This window comes from Canis lupus, chromosome 8, assembly GCF_011100685.1.
Source record: "Canis lupus familiaris isolate Mischka breed German Shepherd chromosome 8, alternate assembly UU_Cfam_GSD_1.0, whole genome shotgun sequence".
NCBI lineage: Eukaryota > Metazoa > Chordata > Mammalia > Carnivora > Canidae > Canis > Canis lupus.
Window position 1 is genome coordinate 51,664,762 of NC_049229.1, and position 22,500 is coordinate 51,687,261.

Here is a 22,500-nt window from a genome sequence, read left to right on the forward strand (position 1 = left end):
CTGATACCAAATATATCCTCCCTTTAAGCATTTTTCCCAACATTTTCTAAGCATGTTAGTAGCAGGGATTGTACCTCCTTATGTTCCTTTGTGGTCTAGAGCTAAAAGCAATGTGGTTATTTAACACATTCACATGGATTTTGTTCCCGTTATTTTAGTGTAGTCAGTTAATTTACATTAAGTTGGCTTTGTATTAAAGGATAGCTAACACAGTGGAGAATGTTAGGGTGGAAAATAGGTTCACCTCAAGTTACATCTCTCAGTAACTGGTGGTAACTTCCTAGAGGACTGCCTTGAGAGGAATTCTGAAAGTCCATCTGGGTTGCATAGGAAAGAGTTGGATAGAATGACATCAGTTAGCAATAAATACCACCTGTGAGGAAAAGTAGAGACGCATATATGCCAACAGGGCCCTTGAACATGGGAAAGTTTGCTATCCAGATGTGGCTGAAAAGATCATCTGGCAAACTTTTCTAATTCATCTAGAAACTTTCTGTTCACTATCCATTAACAAAGCCTGTCTTGCAGAACAATAGCTCGTACATGCAAGTTCATGTCTTATTTCTTTGCCTGGGTTTATCCATGTCAAGTCTGTAGTCTGTCTATGCTAAGTTCTTTCTTTATTAATTTAGTAGAAGCTTAGTAGATGCTGTGAGGATGATAAAGCCTGAATCAGCAAATCTTATCTCTTGCACTAAACTGAGTCTCTATAGTATCCCATTTATCCCCACATACTTGACTGGCTTGAATTTTCCTTTTAATGCAATATGAATAATGAATGAATATACAAGGACACTATGCCTGATCTCGATCAGCCTTTTTAACTGAATAGAATCCTCACAAATTATTCTTCTTGAATCAAATTTAGACCTTTACTGTGATTGTGTTAAGGGTTGGAAATCTTTTTCAACTTTTTAGTGTATCAATCAGTAACTGAGCATCAGCCTATAATTATTTCCATTTCACAAAAAAGCCATCAGACAAATATTTGTTTGTCTAAGTCTTTGAGTACAAAGATAATGCCTGCATTATTAGCAAGGCCCTTGAGCTGGAAACCATAGCTTTTTGATTCATGAGGGCAGAGCAACTGGCCCACATGGCTCTCGTTGACTGACTATATGTCCAGATGACTGGATGCTTTTTTCAAAATGTGGAAGGAACTAAGAACCTTGATGTCTAATATCAACTTGCCTGGATTTTTTTCTGTCACTCCAGCTTGCCTTATGTCCCTTTTATCTTTTCCTGGGCACTCTTATACAAATGGGACCATAGATCAGAGATTATAAACTGGTCATCCCTCATGAGCTCCCTCTTGCAGATGTTTTGTTTGACCCACGGAATGTTGGATCACTCAGCGTTTAAAAAAATTAGATCAACTGTCAACATTTTACTACTGTCTTTTCAAGTCTGAAACTCAGTTCCCATTTTCTACTTCCAGTGCTTAGTTTTTATCTTTGGAGAATCCTGACCTCTGTTCACAGAATATAAAGCATAAAAATGGTGGTATCCATAGTATGTAGCATTTGGGTGTTTAGGCCTCAGGTTTGGTGTCAGCTGCAGCTCAGCAGGCAGAGTTAGTTCACTGACCCCTGTTAGCAGGACTGTAGATGCAGATGTGGCCCTGGCCATGCCAAATACTTGGCTCTTCTGACTTTGGAAGCTAAGAGGACCATCTGCTGTCACATTTGTGATTGGACTTCACTGTTGGAGTTTGGTCGTTGGTACATTCTTATAGAAGATATGAATGATAATGAATTCTAAATCCGTGCATATGTATGGTGGGGTCATGTATGTGTGTGTGTGAGACAGAAAAATAGAAGAAGAGGGAGAGGAAGAAACAAGGAATGGCCACTATTAGGCATTTATATATTATATCTATTTTTGTTTATATATATATATATATATATATATATATATATATATATAGTTTTTTTTCTACTTCAGAGTTTCTTAAATCCAGTCTGTCACTAGTTTGAGCCCTGTCTCTTGAGCTGTCACCTTAGAACTTATCCTCAGAGAAAATCCTTTTTTCCTAAGATTGCTTCATGCCAGGCTATCTTATCTGTTGATTTAGTTTGGATTTTCACAGAAAATAACAAAATTAATAGTTATTTGTAGATAACTATTAGATAACTACCCTTTGTGGAGTGCTTATTATGAAGGGCCAGGAACTTTGTTGAGTATTTCTATATACAACAGTATTATTTATTTCTTACAACCCTGTAAAGTGAGATGTGCTATCCACATTTTTACAGTGAAAGACTCTGAGGCTGAGACAAGTTAACTATTTTGTTCAAGGCCACAGAGCCAGCTCAGATGGAACAGGACTCAACCCACTGCCGTGCTGCTTGAGTCCAACATCTAATTTATTGCAGACATGAGCATTTGTTAAACACCTGTACAACAAGGTGCTGTTTCTGATTTTAAAAGTCATGGTTCATATTTTTTATTTATTGGGTTTTTGAAGTCTGTGAAAAAGATAAGACCTGTGCTTACGTAAGGATAATAAGGTTGAGTGTTTTGAATGACAAAGGAATAGAGCAGTCAGTTCATAGGGAGGAATTCATAGCAGACCAGAGATACTAGTTGCCCAAAAGACAGAGGGGAAGTGGGGTAGAGAAAGCAGGATGTGTGATTCTGTGGCAACTCTGGAAACAAGATTCTTTCAAAGTGCTTCTTATTTATGTTTTTACCCTGAGTAGGAATGTTACACAATAATAAGATTACCCTGAACATTTATCTAGAAGCTGCACTATCCTGGAAGCTGAAGAGAAAAAGCTCATTTTATTATTTTCTATTGTCAATGGATTAAATTTGGGTCGTGGATAAATATACCTTTGTCTTTTGCTTGTAGTATGTAAACTGCTTCACACATAGGTATAAAGCTGAAAGGCTTTATTGGGTGTTCTAGTCAACACTGTCCCATATCAAGGCACCCTGACACTGGCTTCTTGCCATTCTATTTTGTTTAGCCTAGACACTTCAGAGAGTGTCCCCCAGCATCCTGAATTTCAGATGTCCTCTGCTGAGCTGCATAAGAGCAACAGTGTTCATGCATCAAGTCATGGACCTATAAATGATGGTCTTAGAAGCTGACCTGGTGGTTTTTATTGAAATTGTCTTTTATGTAGGCCCACAGAGGGTTAAACATGTTTTAAAAACCAGATAAAAAAAGCCAGGAGGTATTCTCCTATTCCTGCACAGGAGAAATAGTACAAAGAGGCCATCTGGGCATGCAGGGCACAAGTCCACATCCCCTTGTTCCTTCTAGCTGAAGTGCAGAGGGATTTGGCATTTATGGCAGAATGCATGGAAACATGTTCTCAGGGACCTGAGAACAGAGTGGCCTAGGAAAAGATGGAAGAGAGAGAAAAGCACCTCTCTGTTCTGGGACTATTTCTACCCCTTAGATTTATTCTCATGGACTTGCCATATAATTCCAGGGCCATGGATCAGTTTAATGTTCAAGGCACATCATGTAAATTAGAAAAGTCATTCCTTTCCAATCAGGGCAATAGGAAGACAGCCGCATCACTGGCAGACAGTATAAGCATTCTAAGTTTATTAAATGGCAGGATCAGCAAGAACCAGAGTAGTCAGAGAGGGTCTGGAGTAGATTTGGATGTAGGTCCTGGTAAAGGAGCACCGGGAGAAGAAAATAAAGCATGGTAGTCTGGGAAATGTGGTGAGTAAAGATGCAGATGCCCCCACACTTGAGCTCGGACAGAAGCCTCTGAGGTGACTCCTGAGTGGGGAAGAATGGGACATACCAAGCATGAAGGGCTTTGCATGTCAGGATGGGGCTGGGTGTGGTTTTATGTTTGACTAAGGGGTTCTTGCTTTATGTGTAAGCATGGGCCACAGGAGAGCCTAGAAACTGACATCACTAGAGCATGGCCCTGCCCCAGTGCAGTCAGAGAGATCTGAATTCAAGTTCCAGTTATGACCTGAATGAGCTGTATGATCTTGGGCAAGTATCTATCTCCTTTCTGTAAAATGTGGCTAGTGTTCCCGATTCACTTGCGTACTTTCTGACATATAGTAGATGCTCAATAGACAGAAACTATTTTTGTTGTATTGTTCCTGTTCTCATATCTTGCTTCATTTCTGATATGGCTTCTGTGTGTTTCTGTATCAGGGATTATGGAGGTGTAGAAGTACAGTTTTTCTGAGAGAGTCTGTCTTAAATCTGAGACTGTGTCCTCAATGGTTTTACTCCCTGGCCCCCTAGGCCTGAGCTACTAGTCCAAATGGCAGCCTTACAAGGCTGTGTGGGGGATAGTCAGGCCAGCTCATCATTCTTTGTGACTCTGTCTCTGCCTCTCTATCTGTGTGACATGTTCCCTCATGGGGAACTACTTCCATTTGTCTTTAATTGGTCCTTGTTGGGGCAGCTTGTCAGCCAGGGCTTCTCTCTGTCACTTGATGCCACATCTCTTCCTAGTTCAGTCATCAGTTGGGGACTTTCCTTTAGCTGAAAGTTTGGCTTTACAGAGAACACTGTACTAGATACTAACTTGCCTTGTAAGGAGGCCTGGCAGGGTCTCTGGCCTCATTTCATTTCCAGGCCATGGAGTAGATAGAGAACTCACCTCCAAATAGCTGTTGAGAGAAGTCTGGTTATCTTTGGCCAGCTTGTGGCCCTGATTCTCCCATGTGCCTCTCTAGGAATCTGCATCATAGTTATTCACCTTGGGTCCCAGTCTCAGCTGTGTACCTTTCTCACAGAAGAGCCTTTCTTCATAGTACCTTGTATCCCTTTGTTTTTTTTTTTTTTGTTGTTGTTTGTTTGTTTTTTTTTTTAAAGGTGGTATGTATTTATTTTGAGAGAGAGAGACAGAGATTGAGCACTGGCTGAGGCAGAGAGAGAATTTCAGGTAGACTCCCTGCTGAGTGTGGAGCCTGACTCCAGCCTCTATCTCATGACCCTAAGATCATGACCTCAGCTAAGCTCAAGAGTCAGATGCATAACCGACTAAGCCACTTAAGGGCCCCTACCCTGCATCCCTTTAAATGGCTTTTTCTTTTTTCTCTTCTGCCTCCTGTAAGGATGCCTGAGTTTTTTTTATCCATTTATTATTCAGTGGAACCAAGCCTCAGTTTGCTCCCCTGGGATGAGCTATTGTTATACATTAATGATTAATCCTAATAAGCAGGGCAGCCCCCATTTAGCGCCGCCTGCAGCCGGGGGTGTAATCCTGGAGACCTGGGATCGAGTCCCACGTCAGGCTTCCTGCATGGAGCCTGCTTCTCCCTCTGCCTCTCTCTCTCTCTCTCTGAATAAATAAATAAATCTTTTAAAAAAAATCCTAATAAGCAGTTCTAGTCATAGGCATTTAACCATATACAGAGAAAGTCAAAGTTTGTTTATGACAAAGAGATCTCCCATACCAGGGCACAATTGTGGGGTTAGCAAAGAGAAGTTGCCAGTCATTAAACTTTGTTTCTTTTCTGGTTCACTGGAGTGATGGATTGCCTAAGTATCTTTCAGTACTTCCCCTTTCACACCATTAGTCCAATAGTGCTGAGATGAAGAATTCGGGAGCTGAACTTGCACGATTTTCTATGTAATGTGAAAGATGAGCTTCACAGATGCTGCTTAGTAGGACCTCCCTCAGAGTTTCCACAGTGGTAAAGCACGTGGACATGAGAGTCCAACTCCTTGGGTTCAAGGCCTGCTCTGCCAGTTATCAGTTGTTGTGACTGTGAACTGGATCCTTAACTACTTTCCACATTTGTTTCTCCATTTTTAAAAGGGGGGAATGATGGTAGGTGTCTCAAATGGACGTTGTCAGGTTCTAATGGGATAGTAGGCTTTAGATCTTTAGCATGGTGTCTGGTAGTAGGTGCTCAGTAAATACTAGTATCATTATTTTCGGCATTACTGATTGTGGGTAGGCCTATTATCAAGGTCATATAGTAGGTGAGGCATTTTCAATTCTTTGTCATTAGTTATCTATTAAAAGGCCAATAGTTCTGCTCTATTCTCTCCTGGTGATGGGGAAGAGAAGGGAAAAAATTCTATAGCTGGATGTTAGGGATTAAATAATATGCACTGGAATGATCCATCCAGTTACCTTTTATCACTGAGATGGATTGTAAGACTTATTTTAGTATTTAAGTTTTGTTATTTTGCTGAAAATGGAGATAATCATATGACCCTTTTGGGGGACCATAGGAAGGATGAAATGAGACTAACATAACAGCTACAATGACTCTCCCCAAAGTGGCTGAGATTTCTTTGCCTTACTCTGCGCCATTCTCAGTGGTTGACATGTTTTTTTTTTTTAAATATATTTTTTTTTAAATTTTTTTTTTATTTATTCATGATAGGCACACAGTGAGAGAGAGAGAGGCAGAGACACAGGCAGAGGGAGAAGCAGGCTCCATGCACCGGGAGCCTGACGTGGGATTCGATCCCAGATCTCTAGGATCGCGCCCTGGGCCAAAGGCAGGCGCCAAACCGCTGCACCACCCAGGGATCCCCAGTGGTTGACATGTTTTAATTCATTTCATCCTTGCAAAGTAGTTTACTCCTGTGTTCCCGTTTTTAAAGGAGAAGAGAGACCCGGATAAGTTAAACAACTCTGTCAAAGTCACACAGCTCCTAGGTAGTGGATGTAGGACTTGAGCCTAAATCCTGATACTGATTTAGATTTGAATAAGATAATGTAAACCACATAACAAAATCATTGCCATATTGAATACTATAATGTTAGCCCCTTTCCCTTTCATTTTTTTCCTGTTTATTTGAAAGATGTGATGTTACTTAGATGTCAGAGGATGGAGACCCATCCCAGGGCACTGAAATCAAAATTCAGTTCTAGTAACAGTAAAACCTCTTTGAAATTCTAATTTTGGGGAATATCATTAATCCCTGCTTTTACGTGGATTACACCAGGTTTTGAAAGTCATAATAGTTTTTTTTTTTTGAGTGTTTTATTCTCCCACCATATATATAGAGGGCACCCACAATGTGTGGAAAACATAGATCTCTTTCCCTACTGACTCTCAACACTGCATCATTTTCTTTAAGTGATACATGTGCACAGCAAGGAAAAAAAAATCAAACAATACAACAGGGTACTGTGAAAAGTCAGTCTTCCTCCCATTCTTGAATATTAATTTGACAGATCCACTCCCTGGTGACAGTTTTATAGTTTCCCGTGTTTCCTTCTGAAGACGTTTTGTGCATTTACGAGCATATATACATATAACGTAAATGCCCTCCAAAAAGACACACACAAATACTGAACACAAAAATAGCTAGTGCATACTTTAATGCTTCTTGCTAGTTTCACTTAACAATATTTCTTGGAGAGCATCCATGTCAAAACCAGAGCACTACCTTGTTCTTAAGGACTGGGTAACTATCTGCCATAAGGATGTGTTATTGATGGTCTGTTATTGATGGTCATTTAGGTTGTTTCCGGTCTTTTACTAAGAACACTTCACTAAATATCTTTGTATTTAAATGTTAGTATTTGTGCAACTCAGTCTCTCTTGATTTTTACTTGCAAGCTGATATTGTATAACTCTCTGACAACACAAAAAATTGGCTAGAAGGAGACAACATAAAAGGTATAAAATAGAAATGTGGGGCTTATTCAGGGCTTATGTGCACCCCAGAGGTCTCTTCAGATGCTGTTTCAAATGCTGTATCTCACGTTTCTCATATTGTTTCAGATATATTGTGTCCTGAAGCTTCTGCTTGGGCCTTTTTCCCGGGTGCCCAGTGAGCAATGACTGGTAACTGCTTTCAAGATTGATTCATATGGCACTTGTTTGGCTTTTGACAGGTTGTTTATAAGAATAATGACATCCGTCTGGAGCTGTCTCGCCTGGCCCGGATCGGGGATACCAAGATGAAAATCTATGGTGAAGTTGTATTCAAGTGTGAGAATGTGGCCACCCTGGACCCCATCAACTTCGAGACCCCAGAGGCATATATCAGTTTGCCCAAGTGGAACACCAAACGCATGGGTTCCATCTCCTTTGACTTCCGCACCACTGAGCCCAATGGCCTGATCCTATTCACTCATGGCAAGCCCCAAGAGAGGAAGGATGCTCGGAGCCAGAAGAACACCAAGGTGGATTTCTTTGCTGTAGAACTCCTCGATGGCAACTTGTACCTACTGCTTGACATGGGCTCAGGCACCATCAAAGTGAAGGCCACTCAGAAGAAAGCCAATGATGGGGAATGGTACCATGTGGACATTCAGCGAGATGGCAGATCAGGTAGGAAAAGGCACGGCTGTGATTGAGAAGAGAGAGGAAAGCTGCAGCCTTTCAGTCTGTTTCCCAGCTTTATATTTTTCTTATTTTAGTGTTGGCACTTGCATGCATGTTTGACTCTTTGCTGTTCTCTTTAATGGTTGTTGTAAGATTATGTTTCTGAACAAGATATTTGTCTTGTCAATCGTTTATGGGGTCCTCCTCTCATGACTCGCGACACAGCTATCTCAGTAACAGCTCCAAGGCCCTGGAACCAAGTGTGGTTTTACAAGTAGAATTTCCACTGCTACCAGAGAGGCTGTCATGTCACTGGTGTGATTATTTTTTCCCTCCTTTTCCTCTTCTCTTTTTTCTCATCACCGTGGAAACCCAATGGTGACATCACAGATGCTGTGATTACTCTGTAGGATAAGCTTCACTATGTAAGAGTTTATGCAATGCTACACCCTTCAATAATTGGCAAGAGTCATGTTGCAGGGAGAAATTATGACAAGAAAGGAAAAGGCAAATTGATTTTTCCTGAAGTCATGTTCAATTTAAAGCCTTCCTTTGCTGTGAGAACCTATATTTCACTCTTTGCTCAGACCTCACTAACTCTCCCTTCCTCTTCATAACCTTTTACATTTGGTTTAAATGGCTTTGTTTGTTTCTGCAGCCACAGATCAAACAAGCTAGCCCCAGGCAGTACATAGCTACTGTGGAATAGTAACAGAGAGAGAGAGAGGGAAAGAGAGAGAGAGGGAGAGAGAGAAACCACACACACAAATAGAGTCTGGAGCTTTTGAATGCCTGAACAGTCTGCCTAGCTTTCTCTGGACCATGTGGCAATGAAGGTCACATTCTGTGCCATCAGGAAGGACATTTCACCTGGAGTGATAACTAGAGTATTTGGATTTCCAATTTCCTGATTCTCCATTTAGGTGGTGTTATACTCAAGAAGAAGGGTCTTGGTTGTATTTGCTGTATTTTAAAGGATTCTCTTTCCTGGGAAACACAAAAAGTCTTTCACTTGGACATTTTCGTGTAGGCGCAGTTGGCCAATAATAGAAAGCAATAGGTTCCCTCAAAAGGCTGCAGCCAGGAATGGCTCAGTTTTCAGGGGATGACTTTTCTGCATAATTCCACAGCCAGAGGGATGACAGAGATGAGCAATGTTGCCTTTAGGAGGAGCTGGATGGGTTCTGTGGAGAGGGCAGACGGGTGGCAGATTGCAGCCCTGGATGGTTTAGTGCCCAGCAGGATGCTTTATTGATCGTCTAAAATCTAATCAGAACCAAGAGGCTTCAAACTAAATGTGCTTGTTGAGTAAGAATGAACAGTTTTTGCTTTTTTAACAGAAAAAGACACAAAAAACCTAAATTCTCTGGAGGCCAAATTTTTTTCTTTCTCTTTCTAAATTTACCCATATAATGTCAGCAGGGGCAGTCAGAAAGCTATCCTAAAATTATAAGGGGAACACTTCTGTTGGTGTGAGGACCATGTGTTCTGGGTCTCTGGAGTTCCATTATGGTTGACGGGTGTCACGATCGGCTAACCTAGATCTGATGCAGCTTAAAGGTCACCTATCTGTCCCAGGCAGCCTAGAGCTCATGGAATTGCTGTATGTTTACTTCTGTTTATTCTCAGCACCTATTGCTTTTTCAAGTGGGGCAATTGTTTGTTAGAACCATCAGTGGACCCATCTTTGACAGGTATGTCTGGATTTCAGAAGCCTTGAATTTCATCTTTGGGATCTATAGCTTTGGCCAATCCTGATAAATTTGATCAGAGCTTATTGTAATTTCCTGAGTAAACAAATAATTGTCCCATGAAAGCAGCATAATAAATTTTAATATGATTCGTTAAACTTCATTTCTTCATGAGGGTATTTTGTGGTGTGTTTTGGTTCTGAACCTGTACCAGAAATGGATAGTTATATAAACATCTGCATATGCAAATATGGTTCCTCCTTCCCTCCTCATCCTGAAGAATGACATGGGAGAAGTATGGTGATCACTCCCCCAGTTGGGGAACTGATTCTTGAAACTTGACTAAGTACATGCAAAACAGTTGTGATCACACACTCCGAGGACAGATTTCCCTTGAGATGTATTTATGGCTCCAACATTGAAATCCTCCCTGGTGTTATCCTTATGTGGCAATAGCTGCTCCTCCAGGTTGGGGATCAAGCAGCTCTGTGGGCCTGTGGAGGGTAGAGAAAGCAAGCAGTGCAAGAGAAAAGGAGACACAAACCTCAGCTTCCTCATTTGTGAAATAGCACACCTGTTACCTCCCTCCCTCCCAAGACTGTTCTGAGGATCAAGTCCAGAAAAGCACATACTATGCTGGTCACTTAAAATGGTGACCAGGACATAATTATTGTCATGTAGGTTTCTAACATTTGAAAACCAAAAATGCAAAGCTGGTTTCTCTAGGGGAAAACTTCAAGGCTAGAGTAGGGGAAGCATGTTGCTGGCATAACCTGCCCAGAGGCCCCTAATGCTGGCTTTGTAATTTAGAGTGTACTTCACACTCTTGATCCTATTTGATCCTCTTGGCCCTTCAGGCCATCCCTTCCATAGCCCAGGGGATTGAGACTTAGGCAGAAGTGAAGGCTGCCTGATGGATGGCAAGACCAAGGTATCTTGGTACCAATAAAGCACTTTAGGAATACTAAATAAATTTTAAAATTTCTAGCATGATGTTTAGATATCGCCTTGGTTTTACAGTTTCCTTGATTTTATAGCTTAACAAAATGGACTGTAAAGTGGCTCAGGGGTTGGCCTAGGGTCAGAAGGCCATTTAAGACTAGCATCCCAGTCCCAAGTTCCCAGGCCAGACTCTAGGTTTGCACAGTCTCATTGATGGGTCCATGACTCTACCAGGCTCTGCTGAGCTTGGTCTGCCTTTCTGATCCCGTCTCCTGCCTGTCCCTCTTGCCTGCCCACTCTAGCCACACTCTGGCTCACCCCAGGACCCCTTTTTTTTAAATAATAAATTTATTTTTTATTGGTGTTCAATTTGCCAACATACAGAATAACACTCAGTGCTCATCCCATCAAGTGCCCCCCTCAGTGCCCACCACCCATTACCCCAGGACCTTTATAGGTGCCATTCCCCCTACCTGGCATATTCTTCCCCCTGACTTGGCATGATTGGGTCCTTTACAACATTGTGGTTTTAGCATACCTGTCACCTACCTGGAGAGGCCTTCACGGACAGTACATTCTAAAGTAGAGCCCACAGGTTGCTGCCACAGCACCCAATTTTACTCTTTTCCTAGTGCCTACCAATACTTAATTTCTCTTATTTATTGAGTCATTTGTTTGTTTTCTGCCTCTCTGCTCTGGAGTATCAGTGCCACAAGAGCAGAGGCGTACCTGTCAAGCTCATCTCTGTCTACAAGCATACCAGAAATACAATGGGTGTGCAGTATATATTTGTTAAATGAATAAACAAACATGTTCTATAAATTTTCCAAGGCAATGCTCCAGATATTCACTGGGAGGGCTGGTAGTAGCTAATGCCAGCGTAGAAGGTATTAGTGCATGGCAGCGGCGGTGGGGGGAGGGGGGTTCCACTCTTTTGGGTGTGATGTGAATGATGAAGACCCAAGCAAGCAGAGCCCTTACTCTGTCCCAAACCCCGAGGAGCACTTTATATATGTGAAGTTATTTAATTATCACACCAGTCCATGAAGTGGGGACAGCTATCTTCCCATTTCCAGATGAGGACATTGGGGCCCTGGCAGGTGCAATCAGTTCTTCAGGGCTACATAGCTAGGACCTGGTAGAGCCAAGATTTATTAAACACAGGCAGCACCTATGCTGCTCTCAAGCTGTTTGGTACATGACCTTCCAGCCGAGACTCTGTAGAGAACAGATATCACATTAGGTGTTGGTTCACTGAGATGGTCCTGGATCCTCCTATCAGTGAGAGTGTCTTACCCGCAAGGACTGGAACCAGATGGCCTAACATTTTCCTTTCTACTGTCTTGAAGCGTTTGACTCCCCTGCTTGCATTGTTCTCACCTGACCAGGCACCACTAGTCTCTGAACTCACCTCATTTGGTTCATCAACTGGCAGCCTCACCTGTGATGAGGGCTGTGCGCTCACTCTGCTTCCATCCTTCCCTCCCAGGTACCATATCAGTGAACAGCAGGCGCACGCCATTCACCGCCAGCGGGGAGAGCGAGATCCTGGACCTGGAGGGGGACATGTACCTGGGCGGGCTGCCTGAGAACCGAGCTGGCCTCATCCTCCCCACAGAGCTCTGGACTGCCATGCTCAACTACGGCTACGTGGGCTGCATCCGTGACCTGTTCATCGACGGGCGCAGCAAGAACATCCGGCAGCTGGCGGAGATGCAGAACGCAGCAGGCGTCAAGTCCTCCTGTTCACGGATGAGCGCCAAGCAGTGCGACAGCTACCCCTGCAAGAACAACGCTGTGTGCAAGGACGGCTGGAACCGCTTCATCTGTGACTGCACAGGCACCGGGCACTGGGGAAGGACCTGTGAGAGGGGTGAGCTGGCCCCCGTGGGTGGCATGCAGAGTCCCTGGGGGTGCGTGCTGTGTGATAGCTGTGTCCCCTACATAGACCTATACCCCTGCTTTCTCTCTTCTACAGAAACATTTCCTTCTGCTCCCTGCTTTCCAGATTATACCCTTTCTGGTTCCGGATGCATGAATTTGTTTTACCAGGATTGGATCCCAGAAAGGGCAAACTTTAGGATATTACCCTTAGGGATATTATATATATACATATATATATTACCTTTAGGATATATAATATAGAATATTACCTTTAGGATAAATATTACCAAGATCATGATACTTTTTCAATCAAGTATGATACATTGTCCATCCAGAGTGGGTGAATACTTCCCTTTTGGGTTTCTGTGTGGGCTAACAAACTGGTTGTTTTCATTTATTCATTTAACTCAGGCTGTTTGGAGCTTTCTATATGCTAGCTCTTGGATTAGGCTTTTAAAATACAGGACTTGGGCTGCCTGGGTAGGTCAGTCGCTTAAATGTCTGCCTTCAGCTGAGCTCATGATCCTGGGGTCCTGGGATCAAGCCCCATATCAGGTTCCCTGCTCAGAGGGGAGCCTGCTTTTTCCTCTCCTGCCTGCTGCTCCTGCTGCTTGTGCTCTCTCTCTCTCTCTCTGACAAATAAATAAATAAAATCTTTTAAAAAAATGAAAATATACAAGGTAGACTCAGGCATGTTCTTATGGAGCTGTTGCCTGGTGGAATATTTAGTCATTAAATAAATAATTACAAACATGATGAGGTTTTTAAGAGGCAGTGTGATGTATTGGTTAAGAATATGAACTCTGGAGCTAGGCTGCTTGAGAAATCTGACCCTTAAGGAGTGATGTGACCTTTATCAAGATAATCAATATCTTGATTACCCTCACTTGATTTCCTCATCTGTAAAATAGGGATAATCAGGTACCTACCTCAGAAGGAATTGGTGATGATGTAAGGAGTTAGTAGGTTCCCAGACAACAACTCAATAAATGTTAGTGATTGCTACAGTTTTAGTTATTGTCATAAACATCATTAGAGGGAAAACAAGTTTGGGGGGCCTCTGAAGGGGGACTCCATATACTGTAGAGGTTCATAGAAAGCTGCTACCAGGAATATGCAATCTGAGTCTTGAAACAGAAGTAGGAATTAGTTTGGCAAAGAAGTTGGAGGAAAGGATGTGTCTTAGAAAAGAAAGAATGTGTCAAGGGACAGAGAGATAAGAAACCATGGCACAGTTGGGGAACTGAATGAAGTCCAGAAAGAACTCTAGTGTGGTGTAAGGTGGGGGGAAGGGCATGAGAGGTGGCTAAGGGTGGAGGGGAGTGAACAGGTCAGGATGCTGGCCTTTCCATTCACTGCACTAGCATCTTACAACAGCACTGAATTTACAGTTTGGGTGAAAGGCAGACATAAAGGTAAAAAAAGTAGCATCAAGACAGAAAGATTCTGGTCTATAAGCTATGTCCAATTCCAGGTTGGTTTAGTCTTTTATATGCCAAGTTTACAGACTTCAAGCTGGCTGTCCATAGGTTGTCAGCCTCTATTTTATATGACAGGATAATTTACATAGATATCAAGTGTTTGCTGAGGGCATAGCTGTAGGGCTTTAAAGATACTGAATATGCAACAGACATAATTCTTGCTCTCAAGAAGTCTATCATTTCTTTATCTGAGGGGTTGAGACGTCAGTAATAAAATGCATGCAAGGCAGGAGCATGAACAGTAATAAAATGATACAAGGCAGCAGCATGAGCACTGTTGGTGGACCAGACCGGAAGGACATGGAGATTCAAGGAAGAAAATACTTTCTTGAGGAAGGACCTGCAAGATCTTATCCCTAAAAGACTACCAGTGGCCAGAATTATCCAATATGAGAAGTCTGAGGATGAGGAGGAGTCCTGAAACAAGCCAGGAACAGTGGCCGGATGACCAAGCAAAGATGTTTTCAAGGATTGGTTTTTGTGAGATCAAATGTATAATTAGTTAAGGGGTGTTTCAGGAGAACTGCAGAGCTTTTTTACAGCTGGATCAAAAACAGAGCACAGAACATTGGGGCGAAGGAGGAACATAGAACTTTCTTGGAGCTCATGGAATGTAAATTCAGAGTCACTGAATTTTCAAAGCTGCAGAATAGGAGCTAAGGTGAGGAAGTAGCCATCTGGAACACAAGTGGGCCACATGGAGCTGGTTAGTCTGTCAAGCTTCTAGACTTTTTCCAAATGTCTTTGTAGGGTAGACTACCCTGGTACTGGTTTGAGGAAATAGAGCCTTTGACCTCTGAGATGAGAGAAACAGTTTTGGTGTAAGCCATACTTTATAGATCTTCCACTACCTTTGAAGTAGTATAAGAACCAAAGATCACATCAACCCTCTCACTTCTTCCCCTTGGGTCTCTTCCTGACTCATAGGCCTTGAGACTCTGAAGATAGGCAGCAATGACTGTTAGCCATCTGTGCACGGTGTCTCTGAGCTCACCTAGTCCAAGGGCAGATCAATGGGAGTTGGTCCAAGATTTGCCAAGTACACTGAAAGTCACTGCACCTTTTATGTTGTCACTTCTGACTGGTCATTAAAAGGCAGCTGATTGGGGATATATGAGGGACAATTATTCCTAGTACAGTGCAGCCAACTCATCCATTCTGGCCAAATGAGAAGGAACATAGCAAATTTAAGACATTTGATCTATACATCACTCAAATCCCAGACGGTTCAACTGATTGTTTTGTTCCCCTGCTAATTGTTTTTTGGCTCTGTATTGTTTCTGACACCATGTTCAGAATGAATCACTGGAGTGTAAAAATGATAGGACTCCACTTACTAGCAGAGAAAAGAGAGTTTCCCAATGACATTGTTTTTCTTTATGGAAACTGATTTCTCAGTGGAGATACTTTGGGTATCTTTTATTCATTTTTTTGTACATGATGCAGGCATTTATTGAAACCCTAGTATGTTACAGGCACTGTGTTAGATGCTGGAAATGCTAAACCAATGCATTTTGATGAAGGAATGTATAGTCCTTCCAGGAAAACAACAGGAAATGTGCTAACATGTGGTATATATCTATAGGGGAACAGTAGGGCAAACAAATGGGAGAACCCATATCTATGTAGGGGAATAATGGTTGGGACAGGGGACTTGAGGTTTCTTGGGTTGTCTTGTCTCCTATTTCTAGCAAAACTCTGACCTCTCTCTACCTCTGACCTTTTAAAGGGACTTTTAAAGAATGGTGAAGGAAAGGACTTTTAAAGAATGGTGAAGGAAAAATATTTGTTAAAATCCTTTATGTAAGGAGCATGATCCCCTTGGGATCCAGGAATGCTGCTCCATCCACCATAACCCCATCAACCTGGGCACTCAGTTTACTATTTTCTCTGATTTTGTTCTATAAATATTAACCCTAAACTTAGAAATGATCATTTGCACTAAATGCAATAAGATTAAGACAATTTCTAAGGTAGTGTGTCCCATCCAGCCCAACCTATGTCTTATACTTGGACTTTGTAGTGGGGTTGGTCCCTTGGTATCCCTGGTCCCACAACAAGAATGGTAGGATTAGAGAAGCATTTGTTTATATAAAACAAAGAAAGCATAGGCGGGATGCTAAAACTGGTATTCAGAGGAAGTAGAGTTGGGGATAGCCCAGGTAACATACCAGATCAAAAGAGTACAAGAACTCAAGCAAAGTGACCAAGATCAGTCTTTGGGGCAACTCCCAGATCAAATCTGTCTACCAGACACAACGGAATAATGCAAGGGACCTAGGAAATATATGAATATATGAGATTAAAGTTAATTTGCAGGAGTGTCTTTCTCTTATAGTAAAAATGGTTGACTCTTACTTGTACCCTCATGAGAGTACTTCTACTGCCTGTGAAGATAGCAATGGTAAAACCTGACATTTAATAACTGGCTGGATGTTGCATTTAGATTGTTTCAGGATGATCTGATACTATTCTAAGAAGATGTAGATATATTTTTGCATCCCAATTGTTCAGCTGTAGCTATTTTGGATTTTTTATTCATAGTGATGTGGGAGATGTCTGTCTCCATGGCCTAAAAAGCAAAGGCCCATTTTAGCTGTTTAATGCCATTCAGTTTGGTTGAAATACTACAGTTTGGTCTGATGGAAGACCATTTGCCCTCCTATTGTGAAGTCCTATTGTACAGAGGAGGCATTTTAGCTTGTCTGTCTTAAGATCAGTTGACATGGAACAACCAAGGCACCTTCTTGTCAGTTTGGCCAGACTTTTTCGTTCTATTGGTGGGAGCCAAGCATCAATAGCCAAGACTATGATTTGATTTGTTTGTGGACCATCAAGCTTCAATTTAATGAGGCCACTGAAGATTCTATCCTCTCTCCTGGATGGCTTTTATTGAATGTATGCCATCTTTTATTTAGCAGGCAAGAAAGTAGGATTCAGCACAAGTCCATTCCTATGGCAAGAACAATGACCTACAGTACAATACTTACAGTTGGGGTGGCCTCATGGTTATTGGTATGAATTTTAGGGTCAGATAGACCTGTTTTCTGTGCTGGTTCTGACACTTACTAGCCAGGTGATGTACAACCGATTTCTCTCTTATTTCTTTTAAGCCTCAGGTTTCTTATCTTTAAAATGGGGACACTAATATTTTCTGGGTAAGGTCCTTTTGGTTGCAAGCTACAGAATTGACTGTGCCTAATAGAGTCAAGGAAGGGGATTTACTGAATGATTACCTAGAAAAGTACTGATCAAATGAAGATTCACTAAGTACATTTTTAAAAGGGAAGCAGGAGAGCTCTGGGAATCCCAAGGCACTGCAATTGAAGTGATTCATCTCTCCTGACCTCCAGATTCTGAATTTTTCTATCTAGCAGTTACATTTTTGCAAAAAAAAGAAACTGGCCCAATTTTGTTTGTCTGTCTTTCCTTCCATGAATCAGCTCTGTCCAGATGGGTGGTCACCCAGCATACATATGAAGGATCATCCAGATGTGCACATACGTGTGTGTGTGTGTGTGTGTGTGTGTGTGTAAATAAAATGTTACTGAATCATTTTCTTAGTGCTCTTTCTTGGCTAAGCTCAGCATAGCCTGACCAATAAGGCCATATCCTGTTATAGATATCCAGCCATGTGGAACTGTTTCCATCTGATAAAGGAAAATATTTCCTGGAATTGTGGAAACTGGGTGCCTTTGAGAATATTAATTTTGCACAACCAAGAGAATGTGATGAGAGGGTAAATCTGCTCTTCTCACTGGTTCCTGGGATTCCATTCATTTGATATAAACACCAGCTGAAAACCAAGAATACAGATATTTTGAGTTTTCTCAAGTGACTCTTGTTCCAATAGGAAAAGAGTGCAGACAGCAGCTGCTCCCCTTCCAGCTCAGGGACTTCCCTTTCAGTCAACCCTCTGAATGCTGCTATGTGCTCCTGGCATAGCAGCAGCACCTTCTGGCTAGGAACCTTATGCCACCTTTCAATGAGACAGGAATGTGTCATTTGGATGCCACAAGGAAATTATGGCATCAGAAATAGTAGAGTTGGTAGGTACTGTTGAAGTTTTCTGTACCTAATCCTTGTTTCAGTAGGTGAGGCATTGGAAACATCACTTTAATTTGGAGTAGTTGTAGAATGATTAAAATTCATGATTCCTGACTCTTAATCTATTGCACTTTCTATTACATTGAACAGCCTTTCCATCCCAACCTCTGAGACAGGTTAGGTTGTAAGGCCCTTGAGGGAAAAACAATGCATTAAATGCCTCTATTGCCCCCTAGTCTTGAGTACTGTTCTGTACACATACTATGTGGTCATTAAATGTTGGAAGGCCCCAATCCTCAGTCCTGGGTCTCCTGTTAGTCTGCACACTCCCCTTGGTGTCCTTATCCAATGCCATGGTGTTGAAGGTCATTTATATGTTAGTAACTCCCAAATCCATGATATCTAGCCTGGAATTCCCTGCAATCCCATATTTCCATATCCAGTTGTCTACTTGAGATATCCATTTAGATTCTGTTAGGTAACTTTTTTTTTTTTTTTTAGTTTTTGTTTTTTTTTTTTTTTTTTTTTTAGTTTTTCCCATTTCAGTAAATGGCATACCATTATCTTTGGCATTCTCATTGATTTTTCTCCCATCTCATTAAATCTCTCTCAGCAACTTCCTGTTAACTCCTTATTAAGTTCCATTCCCATTTATTCACCTCTCTCCATCTCTACCATGATCATCTTAAGTCAGTCTACTCTGATATCTTTTTTAGAGACAACTAGATAGCATGTCATATGATTATGGAAAGTTCAAAATTATTTTGTGCCTTTTTTAGAGTATTAAAGTTGTATTATTAAAATGTTTACATATTCAACACATTTCTACCATAAGTAGCTTTAGTTTCCCCAAATTGTAGGAAATGAAGCTATGATTCATTTGCCTTTGGAAATACCTTCAACATTATCATAGCGATTTGACAAGTAGGTATCTATCTTTTCTCTGTACCAGGTGTGCCAAGCTAAGTTGTGAGGCTGCAAATTTATAAAAGACATCGTTTCTGTTCTTGATGAACTCAAAGTCTAGTGAAGGTGATGGAGATGTAGTCTGCAAATTATAATTCATTCTTCTATAGGTAGTAATTCAGGGCACAATCATAAGGAAGAAAGAGATAGCAATTAGAAATCAAAATATGTTTAGCACAATATATCACTTTGTAACCGGTTCTGAATCCACTGGGGTCTACTCAGATTGACTCACTGGTGTAGGAATAAAAGAAACCCCGGCTTCCAAGGTCAAATACAATAGTGCTGGGCTCTTTTATAGGTTCCAGTGCCATTGAGGATCCACCCCCATTACCCAGGGATACCCTTTATTTCGATATGTGACCTTGAGATTCTTACTTGGATATTCTGGCTTCTCTGTTCTGCAAAAATAAAATGAGGCAGTTGAGTTTCATGCTCTCTCAGGGCCCTTTCAATTCTAAAACTCTATGATTCTCAAATGTCATCTGCTTGGCAGTGTCTTTCCTTATCCTGAGGAGAGGGGTAAAGGTGAGTGAAGGGCAGGGTAGGAATGCAAGTCCTTGTTCTTTACAGGCTGCAGATGTCTGAATTAGGAGACTGGTTTAGTTATATCAGCACTGCAGTGAAGTACTCCGATTCCTTCATCTATGAAAATTAATATCTTGGTGTGCCGGGAATACTTCAGGCCCCTGATACATAAGTTTTAATTGATAGATTCATGAATAGAACCTTGGATTTGTTAAGAACGTTAAAAGACTATCATCTTTTCAGTAAAGTTTTTACCCTTTTGATGGATAATGACATGCATCAGAGAAAGGGACTTTTAAAGAAATAATACCATTCATCAACTTCAACCAGCATGTCCTCACCTTATTTGTTGGTGCTTGGGTCAAACAGCTGTATCTCTAGTGGCCACCATAGCAGCAAGAAGATTTAGCCCTTTCTTTTTCCTCTTTTTGTTTTCTGAGTTCCCCTTCCTACAGGCTCAAGATTGTATGATCTCGGGAAATTGTCCCATAGTCCCTGAGCCCTACCTAAGTGTTGTTTCACCAGGTTAGGGTTCAAGATACTCCTGATCACAGAGATTCCTGTAACTTTGAAGAGTTAGAGAAGATTCTAGCTGTTTTGGAGTCTTGAAACTCAAGGATCTCTGAAGGACAGGCTGATGACTTTTTACATCTTTGAAAAACCTACAGCTAGGCCTGTGTTCAGCTGGAGAATGTGAGGGTCAGAACTTTGGGGCAGCACGTGACAGCTGTTTAGAACATTTCATGCCTGCTGTGGGCTGTGGTCCTGTCAAATGCAGGGACATGGTGGCCATTTATATTGCTGCTCTGTACCTTTATTACTGCCTTTGCTAAAAGCTTCTTAACTGCCAGCCGACATCTGCCCATTATGGATGCAATAAATTGAGATGCTGCTGAATTATGAGAAACAAATGCTTTAAAATGCACACAATGGGATTATCACAGCCTTTTCTAGTGTCTCTGGCTTTGTGTGTCTTTTCACAGGTAGATGAATCCTTCCTTGCTCCAGTCTGGATTAGAGGAAAGGAAAGTTAAGAGATCTACTATTTATTGAGAGAAATTATGTGCCTGCTCTATGTTAAGTTCTTAATATACACTGGGCCATTTAACCCTCACATCTTCTCTGCAGGTTGCATATTATTATCCTCATTTTCTGGATGAAGAAATTAAGGGCTTGATTCATTCATTCCAAAGCACCTATTGAGCATTATGTGCCAGAGGCTGCATTGAGCCTTCAGGATACAAAAGCATTAATTGTGTCCTTCTTCATAAACATACCAATAAATTCTGATATCTGAAGAAGGTGGAACATAAATGCAACATCACAAATTGGGTGACACTGGAGCTGAGGCTTGGTAGCGTAGCAGGACTCTTTCAGGGAGGCCAGGCAGGTGAAAGTATTCCAGGCAGAGAGAGCAGATATGCAAAGATGACTTTAGTAAAAAGGAAGCTTTCCTCATGGATGGAATCCATGGGGAGTGAAAAGAATTTGAGAGGACATTTTAGAAGGTGTGGCTGGAGGGGTGGCACAAGTTGTGAAGCACCTTGTTTTCTCTCCCAACAAATTTGGACCTTATCTTATAGAAGGCATGCCATTTTTTAGCAGTGTGATAATAGGATGGGATGTGGGAGACAGGAGCCTGATCACAGAGACTCCTGTAACTTTGAAGAGTTAGAGAAGATTCTAGCTGTTTTGGAGTCTTGAAACTCAAGGATCTCTGAAGGACAGGCTGATGACTTTTTACATCTTTGAAAAACCTACAGCTAGGCCTGTGTTCAGCTGGAGAATGTGAGGGTCAGAACTTTGGGGCAGCACGTGACAGCTGTTTAGAACATTTCATGCCTGCTGTGGGCTGTGGTCCTGTCAAATGCAGGGACATGGTGGCCATTTATATTAGTTCTGTTTGTATTTTCATTAACTCAGGAATAAGAATTAAGAGCCCTAAGTGAGGTAGAGAGAATGGAGGTTGAGTTTTGGGGACACATCCAATAGATATTTAAGGGGCATTGTCAATGGAACTTAATTGTACAACAGCTAAAGAGTGGCCAAGACTGGATAAGGACAAGGATTTGACCAGAGAAACTACTGTTTCTTCCCTGTTCTACTCATCTATCTTAAATTAGTTGGAGATTCTTGGGAGGAGTGGGGAGGATATAGTTTGGAGTCACCTACATGTGCTGGTCCCACTCTAAACATATGTGACTAACTCTCTCTGCCTCGGTTTCCATATTTACCACTGAGAGTATCTGCAGTGGCTTAATTTGCTTGTTGGGAGCCTCTGTTATAGAGTCAAAGTGTGTAATGTGGTTACAAACATAAGCCAATATGCCCCTTTTTGAATCTAGAGTTCAGCAGTTCAAGAATGAAAAAATTGTCTGGCTGGTTTTTTTTATCACATTTTTTTCTTGTGTTGTAGAAATAACCTACGTAAGATTTTTGTGTTTAGGCATAAGATACAGGCTAGAACTTAATAGTGGGAAGGAGGGTTGTGCCAGAAGGGAACATACCAAAGCATGCTTTTCTCCATACCTTAGACAGTTTGTACTTGGAACCAAGACATGATTCTGGTGTAATCCTAGATTTTGAAGAATTATACTACGATGATCTGTCATTGATAACTGTGATGATCTTGGCCAACCTCTGGCAAAGATCTGATAGAAAAACTAATTGTAGTTTCTTCGTCTTTTGTAAAAGTCTCCATATTTGAGATTAAGTCAAAAGATTCTTTC

The 22,500-nt window shown here is 41.5% G+C and overlaps 1 protein-coding gene across 23 annotated transcripts in view; it reads left to right on the forward strand.

Moving 5' to 3' along the window:
* The window catches only part of NRXN3 (neurexin 3), a 1,532,396-nt gene that overhangs the window by 497,824 nt on the left and 1,012,072 nt on the right, over window positions 1-22,500 (forward strand). For all 23 annotated transcript variants that reach the window (XR_005363605.1, XR_005363606.1, XM_038545444.1 and 20 more), the window contains 2 exons: window positions 7,800-8,238; window positions 12,355-12,738. Coding sequence is in view for 21 of the 23 variants with exons in the window: in XM_038545444.1 (XP_038401372.1) it covers window positions 7,800-8,238; window positions 12,355-12,738 (823 nt within the window). In the remaining 2 variants the exon portion in view is untranslated. The remainder of the gene's footprint in view (window positions 1-7,799; window positions 8,239-12,354; window positions 12,739-22,500) is intronic.